The sequence below is a fragment of the Centropristis striata genome, chromosome 18 (assembly GCF_030273125.1).
Source record: "Centropristis striata isolate RG_2023a ecotype Rhode Island chromosome 18, C.striata_1.0, whole genome shotgun sequence".
Classification (NCBI taxonomy): Eukaryota; Metazoa; Chordata; class Actinopteri; order Perciformes; family Serranidae; genus Centropristis; species Centropristis striata.
In genome coordinates, this window is record NC_081534.1 from 23,475,682 (window position 1) to 23,496,209 (window position 20,528).

General features: G+C 39.4%; 1 protein-coding gene and 2 long non-coding RNA genes across 5 annotated transcripts; 1 reads left to right on the forward strand and 2 right to left on the reverse strand.

The window, feature by feature from the left end:
* The first annotated feature begins 5,722 nt into the window (after window positions 1-5,722).
* LOC131991123 (uncharacterized) lies at window positions 5,723-8,304 on the forward strand. Of its 2 annotated transcripts, none has more exons than XR_009396104.1 (3): window positions 5,723-5,777; window positions 6,183-6,328; window positions 7,232-8,304. It is a non-coding gene; the product is annotated as an uncharacterized LOC131991123 (long non-coding RNA). The 2 variants fall into 2 exon arrangements; XR_009396103.1 differs by lacking the exon at window positions 5,723-5,777 and adding an exon at window positions 5,796-5,857.
* On the reverse strand, window positions 8,299-13,821 carry LOC131991122 (sialate O-acetylesterase-like). 2 transcript variants are annotated; one of them, XM_059356432.1, is made up of 11 exons: window positions 13,721-13,821; window positions 12,906-13,067; window positions 11,808-11,962; window positions 11,522-11,660; window positions 11,198-11,366; window positions 10,696-10,779; window positions 10,479-10,561; window positions 10,255-10,388; window positions 9,870-10,024; window positions 9,174-9,357; window positions 8,299-8,650 (listed from the first exon to the last, which is right to left on the reverse strand). In XM_059356432.1, exons 1-11 carry the CDS (start codon window positions 13,773-13,775, stop codon window positions 8,375-8,377), a joined length of 1,596 nt encoding a protein of 531 aa, XP_059212415.1. In that variant the 5' UTR covers window positions 13,776-13,821; the 3' UTR covers window positions 8,299-8,374. The 2 variants fall into 2 exon arrangements, with proteins under 2 accessions (XP_059212415.1, XP_059212414.1); XM_059356431.1 differs by having other exon boundaries at window positions 10,696-10,788.
* A 491-nt stretch (window positions 13,822-14,312) lies between these two features.
* Window positions 14,313-17,754, reverse strand: LOC131991243 (uncharacterized). Its single transcript, XR_009396118.1, has 7 exons — window positions 17,692-17,754; window positions 17,304-17,540; window positions 16,920-16,973; window positions 16,704-16,813; window positions 15,454-15,534; window positions 15,198-15,345; window positions 14,313-15,096 (listed from the first exon to the last, which is right to left on the reverse strand). It is a non-coding gene; the product is annotated as an uncharacterized LOC131991243 (long non-coding RNA).
* Window positions 17,755-20,528: the final 2,774 nt, after the last annotated feature.

Below are 20,528 nucleotides of genomic sequence, written 5' to 3' on the forward strand. Positions count from 1 at the left end.
AAATGTTAAGTCCTGTCAAATACTACCACACACATCAGTTACAACATATCAAAACAGCTTGTCCGCTAGGGACGGAGAGTGGGTCGGGGTTTGACCACTAGGATGGCTGTATAATTCCATAAGCCCACCACGCGTCACTAGCGTTGTGTTTATACTGGAACTTTGACAGTGGCGCAAAGGCCACCTTGGCCGTAAATTGAACATTTTTTCACAGGGCATCAAGGCCAAAGTGCAGGGCAACGATGGCCGTTGTGAAATTCCCACCCTGGCTATAAATCTACTTCCGTGTTTTTCCGAACTAGGGGTACGTCCATACAGTCTATGGGTACGTCCCATGTCGTCTATTTCGCATCCCTGCATCCCTCACTTGCGCCGTTCACGGAGATGAGGGATGGCGTTTCAGTGAGATGATTGCACCTAAGCTCTATGGCACGAATCAAAACTAAATCACGCTAAAAACGGTAAACTACCGGAGGATGAAATGTTACCTGAACTGGGAGTAAATGACAGAGAGACTAAAAGCTCTTTGTCTCTTTTGAAGTTTCCCACCTTTGACAAGCAACCGGCTGCCCCGCGAAATCAGACCAAACTTTTTCCTTTGTCTCTGACGGACTGTTAGAAAAATTGCATGAGGAAACCTTGAAAATTGAATAATCTTACACCAACAGAGAATCCCTCACCATTTTTCTCTGCGCAGTCGTTGATGGGGAATGATGAGCAGGAGACGTCCAAGTTCTCAGTTTAACAAAAGTTTATTACAATACGTCAAAAAATGCAGTTACAGAGCTCTGGGTCCAAAACTACATGTCCCTGAATACAAACAGACGGGTTTCAGTTCGTGAAGTCTGAACCACATCTAATTTCCCTGAACCGAAGGTAGATTTCTTCCAGGAAGTTCCGCCTTCTTCATCCGTTGATTCGTCAGTTTTAATCAATACAGGGAAATATCATGTCACCGGTCAAATAATCATTTCTGCCCTTCACAGTGTTCTGACCTGCTATCAAAACTTGTTAGGACAAACATTCTGCCTTGTTATGACTTACAGATATAATTTGGAGCCACTTATTTTTTCAATGTTTAAATGTATTCTAAAGTCTAAAAAATATGAAACGCAATATATTCTTTGTGATTATAGAATCTTAATCAGTTTAAGCAAATGAAATATATGTGATCAAAGTAATCACAGTTTCTAAATCAACATTAACACACAAACATAATCATTGTATCAAAATCATGCCTGATTAATATAAATGCATAGAGATACATATTACACCCAAGGTTGACCTTTGATAGTGACCTGCGTCACGCACAGAGACAGACACGGAGTCAGACACCAGGGAGGCAAACAACAGAGAAGCAGAAATCAAGCAATCAAATCATTTAACAAAATAGAGAATAATCAATTTATTCTAACAACTCACACACAGTTAAAGTCACTGAAGCAACTTCCAAGAAAAGGAAAAGAAAAGCAGTGGTTTGCTCCTACTTCTGTCACTTAGCCTACTCTTCTTCCCGGTTACTGTTCAGAAATGAACAAAGAGCCTGCCATCACCATGCATTCATATGCTCGCAGAGCTTTAGAAAACCAACTCGAGGTTTTGGATGGATTACTCAGCTCTGAAAACCCACCTACAATACCTGATAAAAACATTGAAGATCGACGGCCAGTAAAGAAATAAAAAAAATTGGCCAGGGAAGGACACGACAAAAAAACTGTTTCAAACGCTGCTTTAATGGCAGTGATGGAGAGAATAGAAAAAAATGCAGGAGGAATCCCTCAGAAGAATGCAGTCTCTCGAGACCACTGTTAAAGACAATACACAAACTATTAAAAGCGTTACTGACCCTCTGGAGTTCCTGGGGAAACAGATGGAAGATGTGACTCTTCATGTGGATTCCCTGCAGAGTCAAGTTGAAACACTGGAGAAAGAAAACGCGGTGCTCCGCGACAAATGGATTAAGCTGGAAGCTTACCAAAGAAGATGGAACCTCAGAGTGGCGGGGATCCCCGAACAGCCTGGAGAAGACCTGAAGAAAACCATCATCGACATCCTCGGCATGGTTTCCCCTGACACCGCCCAACACCTGCACTTCTCTGTGGACATCGTCCACAGGCTTGGACCCCGCTCTGCGGACCGTCTCTCCAGCCGCCGCATCATGCAGTTCCTGTCTCGCACACACCGAGACAAGATCTGGAGAGATGCACGAACCTCTAAGCTGCTCAAGGAGAGAAAAATTAAAATCTTCAAGGATCTGTCCCAAGATACGAAAGGTGCAAGGAACAAGCTGTGGCCGCTGGTGGAACAAGGGAGGAAAGAGGGAAAGAAAGCCGGCTTCAGAGGCTCCTATGCACTTATTGACGGTAAAAGGATCACTGTGAATGACATGAACAATATCACTTAGTCCGTAGACTGGGCGCAGTTTGCACAGAGGAAGCAGACTCTTTTCCCCCCCCCCTTTATTTACAATGAACTTTTGTTACAATGGGGAAAACTGAGTACTGGGTTTGGACTTGTGGGCGGGTCGGTCTTCCCTCTCTTAGTTGCCGAACTTTTTTCAATATCTGATTGAAGCTGTTGCCTTACTGGGGAAATTAATTAACTTAGTCTCTCCCTCAAATCTTCCCTAGCTAAACCTTCACGCGCAAAAACTGTACTGTACTTACTGTAATCTGCCTGCTGGCTGGCAGGGGGCAGCAGCGCTAAAACACTTTCGTCGGAGCTCAAACTAAAAGCAGGAGAAGAAGACTTCCAGATCTGGTCAAAACAAAACAGGAGACATTATATTATTGACATATTTTGCAGTAACAGACAAACAGCAAAATAAAGAGTGAGGGGGGTTACATGGGGGAATAACATAATTACAACTAATAGTTGTGTGAAACGCCCTTCTGCGCTTCTGTGCATGCAGAAGCGTAAAACGTCGCGCATGCGCAGAAGCTCAAATAGGCAGCGCATGCGCAGAAGCGCAAAAATAAGAATAAAGGTAAAAAATAAAAATAAAAAGGTGGAAGAAGTATTCAGATCCTTTACTTCAGTAAAAGTACTAATACCACACTGTGTAATGAGTCCACTCCGCTCATTTTAACTACCTAATAAACTTTTAAGTGGTTTCATTTTTTAAAAATGGGTAATAATTTTAAATGTATCATGTTTTTCATTTTAAATCTTGACCTGAAAAGTAACTAAAGCTGTCAGCTAAATGTAGAGGAGTAAAAAGTACAATATTTGCCTGTAAATGTAGTGGAGTAGAAGTATAAAGTTACATAAAATATACATAAAAGTACCTCAAAATTGTACTTTAAGTCCAGTACTTGCAGCACATAACATACCTTTGTTTCTACTGAACCTTTCAATCTACTTAAAAATTGACAACAAAATCCAACTGAGTTAAAAAAGTATTTGCATTTAATAAAGACAAATGTTCATAGTTCCACTGGCAGATAGAGCAAAGCAACAGTCTCAGATACACAGACAAGTGAAAGGAAGTCGTCCAAGCTATCGTACAAAATCTATCAAACATAATATACGCTGTTCAATACTCATGGTCCGACAAACATCCACTGGTTAAACATAAATACTCTATATGATCTGATTAGGTGGCGTCTAGGCATAAAGGTTATGTTTCTACAATTTACAGAGTCAAAATAAATAGTCTACCGTTTTGCAGAATCTCCTCACAGAAGATAAACTTCAAGACTTCTGGGAGTTATTCTTTTTGTTCCTGTATTAGTGCTGCGAAAAGTAAATAGCTCCAAAAATAACGACAGTAAAACTCCCTTTCGAACAGGTTACTGCAGGGACTCCTGTGGGGGGAAATGTACAATGTGTACAAATTTTAAGAAAAAAGGAGTGAACACAACCGTCTTTACCATCGTGGTTAAAACATTTTTGCTCCGTATTTGTGACGTCACAGAGATCATCAACGGCGTCTGAAGGCACGGGAGATTCTCCAGGCGTTGGGCTCCTCGTATCGGTTGTAGAGCGGCTCGAGGCGCTGCTGCTTCTTCTGCTTGCTGAGGCGCGTTGGGTCGGACACCTTGAAGAAGGCGGGAGAGAACTCGACCACCCATCGCGGGTCGATGTACTCCTTAGTGGTCAGCACCAACTCGTGGTACACAACCCTGAGGGGAAGGAACGTTTTTTTTACAGTTGGAGGTTATTATAAAAAGAACATTTATTTCTTATTTGGCTGCTAAAAAGGTGGAAATTTTCTTGTCGTCATACCACTCAGGCTGGCGGTTGAACAGAGCGCTGGAGGGGTGGATGTAGACCACCTGCTGGTCTATCAGGGTGCGGTATCCCTCCTGAGGATCCTTCTTGGCTGCGTTCCTGAAGAAGCCACTGCAGATGGCTTTCTGGACCCGAACTGTGGCTTTACCACAAGAGACCACGTCCAGTTTGTGTCTTAGGAGAAAAGAGCATATTAGAGGCTCATGAGAAACCCAAAACATTAATATTATCTCATATTCGGTTGCTTTCAAAGTCCTCAGATCACTGAACTGTTCAGACAATTTGCTGTCTTGTAATCAGGAGGCTTGAGGTCGTTACGTTCCTCACACTATACGACAGGCAGGTGGGGCATTGATACAAAAACTATTCAAATCCCTTACTCAAGTAAAAGTATTACCACCACACTGTGAAAGGCCTGCATTCATATATAATGTATGTACTGTTTGTGTTAATGCTCTTGCAAGCTATAGCTCTGTATAAGTTTTGAAATTGCTGTATATTAACCCTAATGACCGCAAGATTTGCAAGCATGCTGTATTTTTGCAAATTTTGCACAATGTCCATTTATTTTTTTGTTTTTGTTATAGTTTATAAAAATAATGCATCTCAAAAAGTGAGCTATGAGCACAGTTAAAATAAATTTCCTGTGGTTTGAAAGGATTTTGTTTTCCACTTACACTTGTGTTTTTTTTGCACTTTTTTTATTAGCAATTTATTACATTAGTATGGACATAAGTCAATTAGAATGTGGGATGTAAGGGTTGTATTGCTGTATATCATATTAAAATGCTCCAAAAATACAAATTTTCCTATGTTTCTATGTATAAATTATTTCTGTAGAATGGAATTTGCGGCCTGGAGCACAGTTTTAAAATTTATTTTTTGACAATTTTTTCTCTCCCTCTACACTCTGGCGATGATGTCACACACTGTGACACGAACATTGCGTGCAATACACACCCATTATAATCTCAGAATTTCTCCAAAAATGATCATGGTCATTGAACAGGGATTGATAAAAAACTATATGACCTATCGAAACGTGGATTAATACACCGATACACAAGACTTGTGTCTACTATTTAAAGTTTAAATGGAATCTCTATGTGAAATTATGCCGGAGAAGTAGACGTTTAAAAATCTCCAGTTATTGTTCTCCTTTTTTTTCGTGACGATCAAACCGCAATTTGTCCTGCAACTCTTCTAGTTGTCGGACTAGTAGCGGGATGAAATTGTGTCCGGAAGGGGAAGAAGAAAAAATCCACAGTATAACAGTAGTTATAGCTATTTATTGAGTTTACTTGTTTATTTTTTTAAAAAATATATAGAATAGAATAGCCTTTATGTGCTTCCATTATGTATTCATAAGTGAATTTTCTGATTGTGAAAATGCAGTAAAATAACATTTACCGAAACATTGCTTTTATTTTGAAGGCGGGGCTAACACGTTGTTACCGTAATGCTTAGTAAATACATTCTCCGGGAAAACAAGTGGAGTCTGACTGATCACCGCTACTAAATTAATGTAGCAGAAGCCCTGTAATGTATGCAGTTTATATAAATATGGATTTTAACAGTTTTAAGGTGCTGGAAAAAAAAGTTCTTGAATTTGACTTTGAACAAGGTAGGTGTGAATGAGAGTGTGATTGTCTGTCTCTATGTGTTAGCCCTGCGATAGTCTGGCGTCCTGTCCAGGGTGTACCCCGCCTCTCGCCCAATGACAGCTGGGATAGGCTCCAGCCCCCGCGACCCGATTGCGGATAAGCGTTTAATGGTAATGAATGAATGAATGAATGGTTTAGGAACTGGAAGACACAATATTCTATTTCATTAATTATTGCACAATAAATCATGTTAACTTATTCTACATAATAGATTTAGGCAGCTTACATTCACTATGAGTTTAGATTTCTTGATAAATCATTTTTTTAAAATTGTTTTTTCTCAAGCTACCGGTGGATACGTTTTGAGGTATGTCGCCCTGGTGACGGCCAGGTCCCTCACAGCCTATCAGAGGACGATGCCTCAGTCAACTTTGAGGCCTACCAGAGACACCAGGGCTTCGAGGAGAACATCAAGACGGAGCATATAACAGGTTATATATCTGTTTTCTAAAGTCTCAGTGTTTTTAGTGGACTACCTTTATGTTTTGTTACATTTACAGGATATTGATTATTGCTTGTACTGTATAAGCATTACAGGCCATCCTGGTTCCTGTGTGTTCATCACACTGATATGAACCAGGGTATCCTTCAGGTTTAACAGCACGGCTTGTAGCGAGGAGGTTACGGGTTACAATCTCTTGGTGGGAAACGATATAAAAAAATGCTTCTTCTTCCCTGACAACTGCTGTTAAAATGTCTGAGCAAAAAGGAGAAGCTGCTCCAGTGGAGCCACTCAGTTATGGTTTGTTCAACTCGAGTGTCTGTGAATAACTCTCCTTACCAATGGTGGAAGACATCCTCAGGGTTTATACTTTGGTAACAGCACTAATACTTCAGTGTAGAAATACTCTGATACAAGTGAGTGTTAGCATCAAAATGTAATAATTTAATTAATTCCAATCCGACTTGTGAATTTCCCACTTGGATCAGTAAAATTTGATCTTAACTGATAATAATATGTCATTATTTATTTGTTGATTGTATTTTGTGTTATTAATCTGAACCTGCAAATTGACTAAAGCTGTTAAATAAATGTGTTGGATTGAAATGTACAATATTTCCCTCTGAGATGTAGATGAGTAGAAGTATAAAGTAGCAGAAAATGGAAATACTCAAGTAAAAGAACCTCAGAATTGTCCTTATTAAGTGTTTAAGTGAATGTACTTAGTTACTTTTCATCTACTCCTTTCAAGCCTCTGCTGTGAACATATCATAAAATAAAGGTTAACTGAAAATTAGGATTTTAAAGTAAGAGTGTTGCCAAAATGCCAGAAACTTTACAGTAGTTGTAGTTTTTGTTTTGAATCTCATACTATTTATCCATCATTCCTCAGGTCAGACACCGCAGTCCCCTGGCTCTTCTCATCAGCTCCACCTGACCTCCCCGACCATGAAGCCCTCTACCTCATATTTCAGCTCCTGATTCTGGAAGTGTTAAGTCGTACATTAACACAATTCTCCTGAACTTGGTGTTTTTCCACCTTTTCCTTTTTGGTTCAATAACTCAGATAACAGAGTCTCGAACAGCATTACCTGGGGATAGTTGATGCTTATATACTGGAAAGTTTGTACATAACATACCAATAGCAACATGAACACAACAGCTCTATATTATATCTGCTGAATTTTAGAAATTTAGTCCAACTCTTTTTTTTGCTAATTGAAAATTGCACAAAAAATGTAAAAAAAAAAAAAAAAAAGTTATGTTTTCCCATGGCCAGGTTTTGGTTCGTGGCACACTGTTGCATTGGGATTTAACTATTGTTGCCCTTTTTTCAACTTGAAACAATTTCATTACATGTCCAACTGTTGCAGTAATGCCGTAAAAGCATTGGCTCTGAATGTAACAGGCCCACACAAAATTAGTTGCTCATCTGTGATTTATTCGTGAAAATTGTGCAAAGTTCATATAGACACATTTGTGTTGTAAACTTAATAATTCTGAGTTTTGTTCAAACTCGATCGTCATGTCTTTCTACAACAAGTCCAGCAATCATTGGCAGTAGTTATAACAGCATACATTGTAAACAGAAATATAAAAAATCATATACACCCATTCGCCACAAAGATATCAACACTCCAATAGGCACTTTCCAACCTAAAACACTTAATGGCAGTTTTAGCCTAGTGGCATTATACTGCATTCTGATGAGCTAAGATACAAACATTTTGGATGCTGCATGAAAATGGTCTACTCTGGTAAAATGGACGTAAAATAAATGCAAAGAAAATCTTTCAGTATGCAAATGATGTTGATTGTAGACAAATTTTTGCTCAGCAATTTGTGGGATCTGGCACTGCCCCACTCTGAGAGGATTTACATATGAGTAAAAAAAATTGATTGTCAAGAGTTAAACGAACAAAACTAACTGATAATCACGTATAAGAAAAATCCCTTCATCGAAAATGCCCTTTAAGTGCCTTAATTTCTACCAAAAACAAGCTCGCTTTGACCAAAAGGAAAAAAAGGCACATTTTTAATCACTTTTTCTTCTTACAATCTTGAGTTGCCTCTTTGGCTGAGGGCGGCTGACAATAAATGGAGGCGCAGGTAAAATGCCATCAGCGCTGTAGATTGGACAGGCTTTAAAGTCGCAGGGCCAGTCGCTCCATGCATATCTGAGGGCAACTACTTGATCAGTAGGTGGACACAGGCTGGTAGATACCGTGACAGTGGTCGCGTCCCACTGCATGATGGGAGCTGGAATCCAGGAGGAGTTCCCACATGGAGCCTGATTCTCTGTGCAGCAGATCTTAAATTGAAATAAAGAGAGAAAATCGCTGATTGGAGCTTATTTATTGAGCAAGGTTTTTATGTTTAAGACATGATTAGAGTAAACCTGGCCTATATCTGATGGTTATTTAACTCTCTGAACCCCAAGAAGTTTGAGGTGTATTTTTTCCACATGACTGTTGGTCTCAGCTGAGTTGTTAATGGCTTCCCAGCTGCAACGGGGAGTGCAAAATGTAATGTTTCACAAACGTTTTATTTTAAATAAGACATGAAGAATAAAGTGATTTCAATCAAATATCTCTATTTAAGCTTAGATTTGGTCACATTCCCTGATAGAATTCATCGCACATGATTCATTCTAGAACCACAGAAAATTCAAAATTCTGGCGATAATTCCACTTTTTAACAGTTCTGGCGTAATTTGGTTATTTTTAAAAGATAAAACATGTCTTTCAACCTGTCGGAAGGTCATTGGTTTCAGATGGTTAATAGCTTTTTTTGTTTGTTAGCTTGGTTGCCAAAGCGTGTGGTGCCAGCCTTACCTCAAAGATGTCCTTAGACGAAGTAACGGACACTTTCTGGTCGTAGGTAATGTTGATATCTGTTTGAGTGGCCATGACTTGGGTGGGGAAAGGTCCCTGGTAGGATACGACCTCATTATAAGCCACTGCCCTTGCTGCCAACGACAGTCTGTAGGCTACATCCTGCTTGTCTCGGGGATGGATCCTGAAACAATAAAAACAAAGACTCATCACTTGAACAAACATCATGGATGAACCAGTTGGTAAGACCAGGAGGTTTAAAGTCAATAGAGTATGCATCACTTTGAAATATAAAAGCAGGTCACATCTTAATTTGCAAACTTTTAATGAAGAAAGAAACAGTGGAAAGCTGATTCCCTGTTGGTCTTTCAGTCTTCGGTCCATTAGGAAAGTCTGTTGATGTGTGAATAATGCTGTGTCTTGGCAGCACATCAGGGGCAAGTCCATGAAAAGTTTTGTAGATGTTTTTATTATGATCTTAAATTCTATCCAAAGACAAACTGGAAGCTGGAGCAGAGACATTTGCACAGCTGAGCTCTTTGGTTCAATTTAAACACTTTCAGCAACATTTTGTGCTTCAAAATAAACTATTGAAGGAGTTGCACATTAGTTCTATTTGTTAATTACACTATTAATAAATACCTGTATAATGTGCAGTACAGATTTGCTATGAGTACATATAATCACCACACTTACCTGCCATAGGGTGAGTTTTTATCTGGTAAATCCAAAGCCACGGCCATGAAGGTCTTCGGCATCCGGGCATTGGGAACATAGCCAACGTCGGCCGTCTGGTGCCAGCGTATCTCTGGAAAGGAGTCATTTTTGGATCCTGTCCGGTTGGTGGACAGCTGCAAGTACGAAGAAATTCTGCATATGATCTATGATACATTCCCAGCGTTTCAGAGGAGAATACTGCACATTTTTTTCACAATTTAAAAACCACATTGTTTTTTTTTTTTTTACATTTGGCCATTTCTTTTCTGATTCATATTTGGCTGGGTGTTTGATAACACATTTTCTGTGGTTGGAAAACACCACATGTGTACTTTTGCTTTAGCTGACTAAAATACTAACATACCTGAACAAACCCAAAGGGGAAGTCGGGAGCTGTCTCCCCGCCTGAGCCCTGGTGAAACGCCATCCTCCAGTCACCAATCATAGCAGGGAAGGAACAGTTGTACTTGTCTTGTTGATAGATAGTATTTGCCTCCCCTGGAAGTGACACACATGTATACAATAGATGCATGATATGCATACATGTGGCTACACTGAACATTATGTTACCAGCGCAGGTAGTCTTACCTTGGTACCAGATGGCTCCTTTAATGGTCATGTTGAGCAGCGGATGGATCATTGAATTCCACAGGACTGAATTCTTTAACGGACTGGGAGATTATATTGTGCAAAAAGTAGCAACAGTACAGTTAGTGCAAGCTAACCTTTCTTGGTTATGACACAAAACTACTAAGAGTACAAGAAAAACGTTATTTTACTTTTATGTGTGTCAGTTTCCACATACATTGGAGGTGGAGCCTCAGTTTGACGCTCGTACCACTCTTCCCCGTGTCCACATCCAATAAATCCACAGAGACCAGCCGGTAAACTTGAATGTCTACTCAGAAAAATGCAGGAAAAATACAAAATAGAAAATGTCACAAAATGAAATAAAAATCGCGTCCTATACACGAAATTAGAAAGTAGTGGAGAGAGAGGTCAAAAAACTATTCGGCTCCACTCCCCGCTTGTCCTGACTGACCACAAATCACATTACCTACCAAATTACCATTACCAAACACTCGCGAGAGTGACACATTAAAGGTACAGTCTTCACAAAACAAAAATATATCTATCCACATATATTGTAAACATCAAAACATGTACATATTGTAAACATTATTATTATTTCTTATGAACTTCAATTATTCTGTTAACAACAAAAAACTGCGTTTAGGCTCCTACATACATTTTGTGACAGGCTAGCCGCATTGTTTTCATTTATTAATTTATTTTTATATCTTTACCTGCTGTTAGCTTCCTCTAGTATTCCACACTTCTGCAGTGCTCTTGAAGATGACCAGATTTCAACACGTGTGCCTCCCCAACAGGACTCCACCAGTCCTATGGGGTACTGCAGCTTGTCAAACAAGTTACGTCCAAATAGCCAGCAGACTGCAGAGAACTGTGCCAGAGCTGGAAACACACCTGCCTGTTAATCAGTCCATCCCCAGAATGCAAGTAGGTGGTGGTACACACATAAACAAATAGCAACATGCTTGAAGCTGTAACCATAACAAAACACTAGCTTGGATTAAGGAACACATTTAATCTATTCATGCAAGACTTACTTGCTGGCGGCACAGACCAGGGAAGTTCTACTTGAATCAAATCAATCAGCTCAGTTTCACTGGTTTTCATGGACGCCATAAAAGTCCTCACATGAGGATACTTCTCTGCAATTTTCAGCTCCTCTAATGCATTGAAAATCTATTGGGAGAAAGAACGAATGCAAGAGTTCATTACACAGTAAAATATGAGTCTAGTATCCAAATCAACCCCACAAACAGGTTTCTACTACACATTTATGTTTGTGCGATGAGCTCATGAGATAGACAGACAGGTGAATCAGCCTACCTTATACATTTCAAACGACATGTTGCTCTGCCCTCCACACAGCCAAACATCTCCAAACAGCACATCTGTCAGGACGGCTGAATCATTCTCAGCGACTGCTATCACAGTGTATGGACCGCCAGCTTCAACAGGGTCAAGGGTGATTTTCCAGATACCTGTGAACAAAGTCAATGATGCATAAACTGTAAAAATACTGTTGGGAAGACTGCTGTCTCTCAGGCCAACTTCAGTAGTCTGAATTAATTTGTGTTCATTCAAGTTACTTGCATAAGAGTGTAAACAAGCTGACAATCATTTGGTCATCAACCCAGTCTGGAATAACCATTACTACTGCTTTCATCCCAAACAGTCAATTTTCAATTCATAACATCATTGAGAGGCTCAAAACAAACATTTGTATTTTAATTGCAATAAACAATCACAAGTGCCGACAAAAACCACATCACAACGCTGATATTTTAGTCTGAATTCATGCTTTGTCTGGTCTGTCTGCAAGATAGAGAAGCAAAACTATTATTAATGGGCGTTCCCGTTGCCACACCTGGTAGAGCGCATACCACAGAGGCCCAGTCTTCGTAAGCGGGCGGACCGGTTTGAATCCGGCTTGGAGCCCTTTCCCGCATGTCTTCCCCTCTGTCTCCCCCTTTCACTCTCCATATCTCTCCTGTCAATAAAAGCTACAAAATGCCCAAAAAAATATCTTTACATTTTTTTTTTTTAAATGCTTGTTTTCTGGATGAAGTTCATGATCGATCAGAGGTGTGTTCCAGAGAGCTGGGTTTGTGAATACCCTGAGTATTTTAACCCTGGTATGAGGGAATAAAGAAGGCGATCATGATAAAAGAATGCAAGTGGTGACATTGACACATGCAACCAGGAAAATTGACAAATGCTACTTCTGGAAAAACAGATGAAGAAACTTTTGAAACTTCCCCTTTTTCCAACTGTCCTAACCACCCTGGTTACACAATAAAAAGCTCTGAATCAAAAATGCACTTTTAAATGAATCTGTCCGTCCGGATCACTCAGTTTGACGTCTTCAGTAGCCTGCGGATGTCCACATAAACTTCCCACCTGCAAACAACTGGGTGCACTCACCTTTTGTAACAGTGACCGGTGAGGTTTTCTGATCCACTTGTCCTTTCAAGTAAAGGGTCACCTGTGCACCCTCAGGGCCGTAGCCCCACAGCACAGCTCTCTCTGGAGCCTTCTGCAGCACCATGTGGTCTCCATAGTAAGAGGCAAAGCGCAGCTTCGCATCTGGACACACAGTTTAATTATTACATTAGTTAATTAGCGTGTAGAAGGACTAAATCACAATATATTAAGAGGATAACAGTGCGGATATGAGAGGTCATACATATGACTGACTTCTGGTTTCTGTTTTAAAATTGTATTTCTATTTTTCTAAATATTTTAGCTTGCTTTGACGTGGCTAGGGATTCTGACTGCTGTTTAATCCTCACTCTGATGAAAAAAAACATTTTTAAGCAGTCTTCAACGATGCGATCTCAGGCACTAGAACATTTTTAACAATCTGTTCATTCATTTTAATTTTTTACACACTGTCACGCAATTTTGGGCTATATTTTGCATCTATAACATGGCTTCTTTCAGTCTGTAAATTCATCCTAAATTCACCTAAGGTTAGTGTTACATAATCTTTCCTGCGTACACAAACAACAAATAAATAAATCTGGCTTTATCAAATGATCAGATTTCTGTTCTGCAAATGTATGTATGTATTTTTGTTGTTTGCATACAGGCTTCAGAAAACATAAAAACAAACAGTTTTAATTTAAGGAATTAGCTGGGGAAGTTTTATGGCGATATCGTATTAACATATTTCCCTCTACTCTCCCCGTGTAAACAATGCCTATGGATGACAAACAGTTTTTGTAGACGGTACTCACCACTGGCGCAAATAGAAGCTAAAAGTATAAAAGCAAGACTCTGTATTACAGCCATGACAAAAATACAGCAAACGTTAACACAAAGCTTAACGCCTCTGTCAGAAAAAACAAACCGGTCGAGCTGCAAATCCATTTCCAAGGGTGTTTCCGGTGGCACACCTGGTAGCGCGGGCAATTTTTTTCATTTTGACAACGACTATCTAGACGCAGGTTCAAATCCCACTCGGGACAAAACTTGTAATGCATTATTAAACAGAAATCAATTTTCGTGTTCATTCTTTGTTCAAATTATCTTTAAAATGAATGGCAGTAGTAATGTTTTTGATTTTTTAAGTAATTTAGGACCTTAAAAATAACCTAAAAGGTTCTTAACTTAAAGGCAGTGTAAATAGACAAAAATACTACAGCAAATGTCATGACGTTATATCAAGTGCTTGACTTACTCATGGCTTTTAACCGACTGTATTACAGTTTTGTTACTCAATTACAATTGGATTGCAATTGTAATGACTTAAAACTTGTTTATTTAATTTAACAACTTTTACTGCTCACTACACATTATTGACTTATTAATGAGACATGTAGACATTAGTAAATGGAATGTGTTATTTATTAACAGACAGAGCCCACAGTGCAAGGTCATACATACACAGCACATAAAAACATAAAAATAAAAAACTATATACAATGCCTTTAAAACGTTGCTTTTACACATGAAATAATGGTCAACATAATTTGGCCTTTTTAAAAAGAATTTGCAAAAAAAAACTCTTTAATATCAAAGTGAAAACAGATTTTTACAAAATAATGTAAATTAATTAAAAATATGTGAGGTAAAATAAATGATTGCATCAGTATTCATACCCTTTAAAGTAACTGACCTAATTCAACAAAGTTCCAGCTAATTGATGCAGCAGAGTCACAGTTAGTGAAATGGAGATCACCTGAGCACAGTTGATGTGTGTCAAGTGATCATAGTATAAAAACATGTGTGTCTGGGAGGTCCAGTCTCTGGTTCATCACTATTCCTGCTACAATTGTAACATGAAGACTAAAGAACACTCTTAACAACTCAGAGAAAAGATAATTGAAAAGTAGAAGTCAGGAGATGGCTACAAAAAATGTCAAGCTCACTGATCTCACAGAGTTCAGTTAAACCATCATTAAGAAATGGAAGCAGTGTGTCACTTGTTTAAATCTGCCTATAGCTGGCCGTCCTCACAATCTGAGTGACTGGACAAGAAGAAGACTGGGGAGGGAGGTCACCAAGACACCTAGGACCACTCTGCAGTAGTTACAAGCCTCAGTGGTTCAGATAGGAGAGAATGCACATACAACATATGTTGCCCGGGTTCTTCACCAGTCGGAGCCACCAGCTGAATGGGAGAGAAAAAAAGCTCATGAAATTGATTTTTGTCTATCAGACTAGACACTATGTTTGGCAAACACCAAACACTTCACATCACCACAAACGTACCATCTCCAGCGTGAAGCATGGTGGTGGCAGCACCATGCTCCTCAGCAGCAGGGCAAGTCTTCTTCTTGTCAGGTCACTCAGATTGTGAGGACGGCCAGCTGTGGAGGAGGAATGCTGGGGACGGCTGACGGCTTTGGTAAAGGCTGACCTAGTCAGACAAGATTAGACAAAGCAATTGATTAAGATTTAGTTGTTAGCTGATTTTTTTTATCTCTTTGGCATTCACACAACCAAATTCAAAAATGTATATACTCACTTTGAGCTTGCTGTGCAATTGGCGGTTGCAGTGGCACTTGACTGGGCTCTGTGGATGTCTCAGGAGGCATCAGAAGGGTCTCTGAAACCATATAAGCATAATAAACACTTAATTATTATTCACAGTAAGATAAATAAATAAATGTAATATGACACTTAGAATCTATGCAGTAGTCCTTAAAACGCCTGTACATTGCAGTGCTGTTTACATTTAGTCCTAAAGTTGCGCTAGTATATGAATTACAACGATTAAACTGATTTTAAAGGATTTACAACAGTTTTGGTGGACACTGCATATGGATATTTTTAAGATGCAAACACAGTTAAAATGATTGTTAGAAAAATTGCATGAGGAAACCTTGAAAATTGATAATCTGTCACCGACAGAAAAAATCTGTCACCAACAGAAAAAAACCTCACCATTTTTCTGCGCATTCTTTGATGGGGAAATGAAGAGCTGGAGAACGTCCAAGTTTCTCAGTTTAACAAAAGTTTTATTGCAATACGTCAAAAAATGTGCACTGTACAGAGATCTCTGGGTTCAAAATTAACTCATGTCCCTGAATACAAACAGACGTGTTTCAGTTCGTGAAGTCTGAACCACGACTCCCTCCCTGGAACCCATTAAAATACTAACATTTGTTTACAAAACATGCTGGTCCATTTCTTCCAGGAAGTCCCGCCTTCTTGATCCGCTCATTCGCCAGTCTTCTTTCATACCGTCACACATCAGGCCACCTGGGCAATACAATCACTGCTTCCCATAACAAAGCCTTGTGGCCTGCTAACAAACTTGTTAGCACAAACATTTTTCCTTGTTATGACTTACAGACATTCTCTCACGGGATTTTCATTTGGCCTTCTGTGGCCCTCCTCTCCAGACACACATACACACACACACACACACTCACAAATGCACATACACACACAGCAAAAACTATGCATCAATATATCTGGATGTCATTCTTTGTGAGTTATAGAATCTTAATCAGTTTAAGCAAATGGAAAATATGTAATTAAAGTAATCATAGTTTTCTACATCAATATTAACACACAAACACAATCAATGTATCAAATCATATTGTCTGACTTAATATAAATGCATAGAGATATTTATTACAGTCAAGGTTTGACCTTTGATAGTGACCTGCGTCACTCACAGAGAACAGAGACAGACCACAGAAGCAGAAATAAAGCATAAAACCATTTACCAATATAGAAAATAATCAATTATTTTAACATGATACACACCTGGAACCGTGACAGTTGTCTTTGTTGGCAGAGGACATTCTGTTTGTGGTAAGAGGAACATCAGCTCCTTAGGCAGGGGCACTGGTCTCTTTACTGCTGCAGAGCTGAGGCTGCATGGAGGGAAGGACCACAACAAGTAATGGTTTATAACGGACACAAGCAGAGGCATTATAACAGAAGGTTTTAAATGGATGAACAAAAATATGATGCATCTACCATCTCCTTGTGAACCCTTCACTTCAGTCGGTGTGGACAGTCTAGCAGATGACACTACAAAAGGAACTCTTGTCAATTATTTATATTTTGGCAATTATCAAAAAATGGCGTTAGTCAAGGCACTCATGATTTGCTTCACCTGCTTGTCTCAGCTTGATATAGTGAAAGACGGTTTCTTACATGAATATGTAAAGAAAACATTCATTAACACACAGTATTTTTTTTTTGTATGGATAAATATTCAGTATTTAGTCATATAATTGAGCCTGAGCAGGGGAAGCAACATGGCACACTGCAAACACATGCATTCACAAGTGTTAGTCAACACAGCAGTTTTAACATTTTATATGTTATATATATAAGGAAATAAGGAATGATACTTACCCTCATCATGACTGGAATCAATTCATAGTCACTAGGACTCTTAAGTAGAACACCAAAACACAGACACGACCAGAACGTGGTCAACCTGAGATGGATCGATTTAAGACATGCTTCAGTTTGGAATAAGGATTCATGTTCCCACAGTTGTCTATCGACAACAGGACGTTTTTGGTTAAGAACCTCTTTCTGTTCCTGAAGCCTCTTGTGGTCTGGCAGCTGAGGATGTTGCAGGAACGGCTACATAACACACACAAAAACATTATATATATTATATCATGAATATATATATCTTACATAAAAAGGAATACACAAACTATACCGTAAATAACTTTGAATCTTAAGGCAGCAGAAAAACAAAACAAATAAAAGACAACAAATATTTACTCACAGCTCTCCACGTGATGCTTGGAAGGAGAGATACTCAGCATCGCTCTCTCCAGCTCCATATCTTCATCCATCACTATAATGCAACACACGAGGATTAGAATAAAGGAATATGTCTTCACAATACTTAGGCTTGTACAACCACCACGGCCATGATGGAAGTTTATTCCACTTGGTGTACTAAAATACCATTGAAAGCATATACATCTTTTTGACAAAACAAATGGAAAACACAAGAAAAATCTACTTCCGTGTTTTTCCGAACTAGGGGTGCGTATATATGGGTACATCCCATTACCACTATTTCGCATCCATGCGTCCCTCACTTGCGCCGCTCACGGAGATGAGGGATGGCGTTTCAGTGAGGTGATGCACCTAAGCTCTATGGCACGAACCAAAACTAAATCACGCTAAAAACGGTAAACTACCGGAGGATGAAAAGTTACCTGAACTGGGAGTAAATGAAAGAGAGACTAAAAGCTCTTTGTCTCTTTTGAAGTTTCCCACCTTTGACAAGCAACCGGCTGCCCCGCGAAATCAGACCAAACTTTTTCCTTTGTCTCTGACGGACTCACACACAGTAAAAGTCACTGAAGCAACTTCCAAGAAAAGGAAAAGGAAAAGAAAAGCAGTGGTTTGCTCCTACTTCTGTCACTTAGCCTACTCTTCTTCCCGGTTACTGTTCAGAAATGAACAAAGAGCCTGCCATCACCATGCATTCATATGCTCGCAGAGCTTTAGAAAACCAACTCGAGGTTTTGGATGGATTACTCAGCTCTGAAAACCCACCTACAATACCTGATAAAAAAAAACATTGAAGATCGACGGCCAGGAAAGAAATAAAAAAAAATTGGCCAGTGAAGGAAACGACGAAAAAACTGTTTCAAACGCTGCTTTAATGGCAGTGATGGAGAGAATTGAAAAAAATGCAGGAGGAATCCCTCAGAAGAATGCAGTCTCTCGAGACCACTGTTAAAGACAATACACAAACTATTAAAAGCGTTACTGACCCTCTGGAGTTCCTGGGGAAACAGATGGAAGATGTGACTCTTCATGTGGATTCCCTGCAGAGTCAAGTTGAAACACTGGAGAAAGAAAACGCGGTGCTCCGCGACAAATGGATTAAGCTGGAAGCTTACCAAAGAAGATGGAACCTCAGAGTGGCGGGGATCCCCGAACAGCCTGGAGAAGACCTGAAGAAAACCATCATCGACATCCTCGGCATGGTTTCCCCTGACATCATCGTCCAACACCTGCACTTCTCTGTGGACATCGTCCACAGGCTTGGACCCCGCTCTGCGGACCGTCTCTCCAGCCGCCGCATCATGCAGTTCCTGTCTCGCACACACCGAGACAAGATCTGGAGAGATGCACGAACCTCTAAGCTGCTCAAGGAGAGAAAAATTAAAATCTTCAAGGATCTGTCCCAAGATACGAAAGATGCAAGGAACAAGCTGTGGCCACTGGTGGAACAAGGGAGGAAAGAGGGAAAGAAAGCCGGCTTCAGAGGCTCCTATGCACTTATTGACGGTAAAAGGATCACTGTGAATGACATGAACAATATCACTTAGTCCGTAGACTGGGCGCAGTTTGCACAGAGGAAGCAGACTCTTTTTTTCCCTCCTTTATTTACAATGAACTTTTGTTACAATGGGGAAAACTGAGTACTGGGTTTGGACTTGTGGGCGGGTCGGTCTTCCCTCTCTTAGTTGCCGAACTTTTTTCAATAGGCCCTATCTGATTGAAGCTGTTGCCTTACTTGGGAAATTAATTAACTTAGTCTCTCCCTCAAATCTTCCCTAACTAAACCTCCACAGTGCAGGTGACCTGGTTTTCTTAGTGTGGATTTTTTGTTTTCCTTATATGTAGAATATGCAATAGAAGCCTGGTGTTTTGTTTTGCACTCATCCTAAGAGAGGTGTGTGAGTGCTTTGTTTTTAACTTCAAGATGAGGGGGTTCTTCAATTATCGCCTGATGTTTTTGTATTTTATATTGGGTAACTGCAGGAAATTTAGAAATAAAGGCCCTAATTATGATGAGGCGAAATACTAAAGCTATTGAGTTTTTTGAATAATTTGCATAATTTCTTATGTCTTTATCAGTGGTTTCATTAAACACCAGAGGCTTGCGTGACAACTTAAAACGCAAAGTCCTGTTCTTTGTCAAAAAACAAAAGTCTGATTTCTGTTTCTTACAAGAATCACACTCAACTGTAAATTATACTAAATTCTGGAAAAATCAATGGGGAAATGACTTATGGTTCTCGCATGGATCAGAAAGATCAGCAGGAGTAACCTCCCTGAAAAACAAATTTGAAGGAACTATATTACACTCCTGAGGATGACTCAAATGGTAGATTTCTTATACTAATTATAAAGCTTGATGACCATATAGTCCTTTTGGCCAACATATATGGGTATAATACCAAAACTGATAATGACTCCCTATTTGACACTTTGGGATCACGTTTTATAGCCTGGTTATCTAAATATCCAAACATATTGTTTGTTGTTGGTGGTGATTTCAATGTGACGGTAGACGACTCTGTAGACAGATGGCCCCCAAAGAATAGAGCAAACTCTCTCTCCAATGTCGTTTTATTTATGCAGAAATTTCAATTGGTAGATATTTGGAGAAAAAAGAATCCAAATATTAAACCCTATACATGGGCTAATAAAACTGGTACCTGCAGGTCACGAATCGACTACTGGTTAATTTTAAATTTAGATGTAAACAATATCTGTTAATATTTTGACTACACCGCTCACAGATCATAAAACTATAAATATTTAAATTAACTTCAAACCTAATGCCAGCATGCATCGAAATTCATATTGGAA

Coding starts and splice junctions, on each gene's coding strand:
- LOC131991122 (XM_059356431.1), bottom strand. CDS start 13,775: ATGGCTGTAATACAGAGTCTTGCTTTTATACTTTTAGCTTCTATTTGC. Junction 11,661..11,807: donor TGTCGTTTGAAATGTATAAG/GTAGGCTGATTC, acceptor TTCTCCCAATAG/ATTTTCAATGCATTAGAGGA. Junction 10,025..10,254: donor TCCCCTTTGGGTTTGTTCAG/GTATGTTAGTAT, acceptor TCGTACTTGCAG/CTGTCCACCAACCGGACAGG.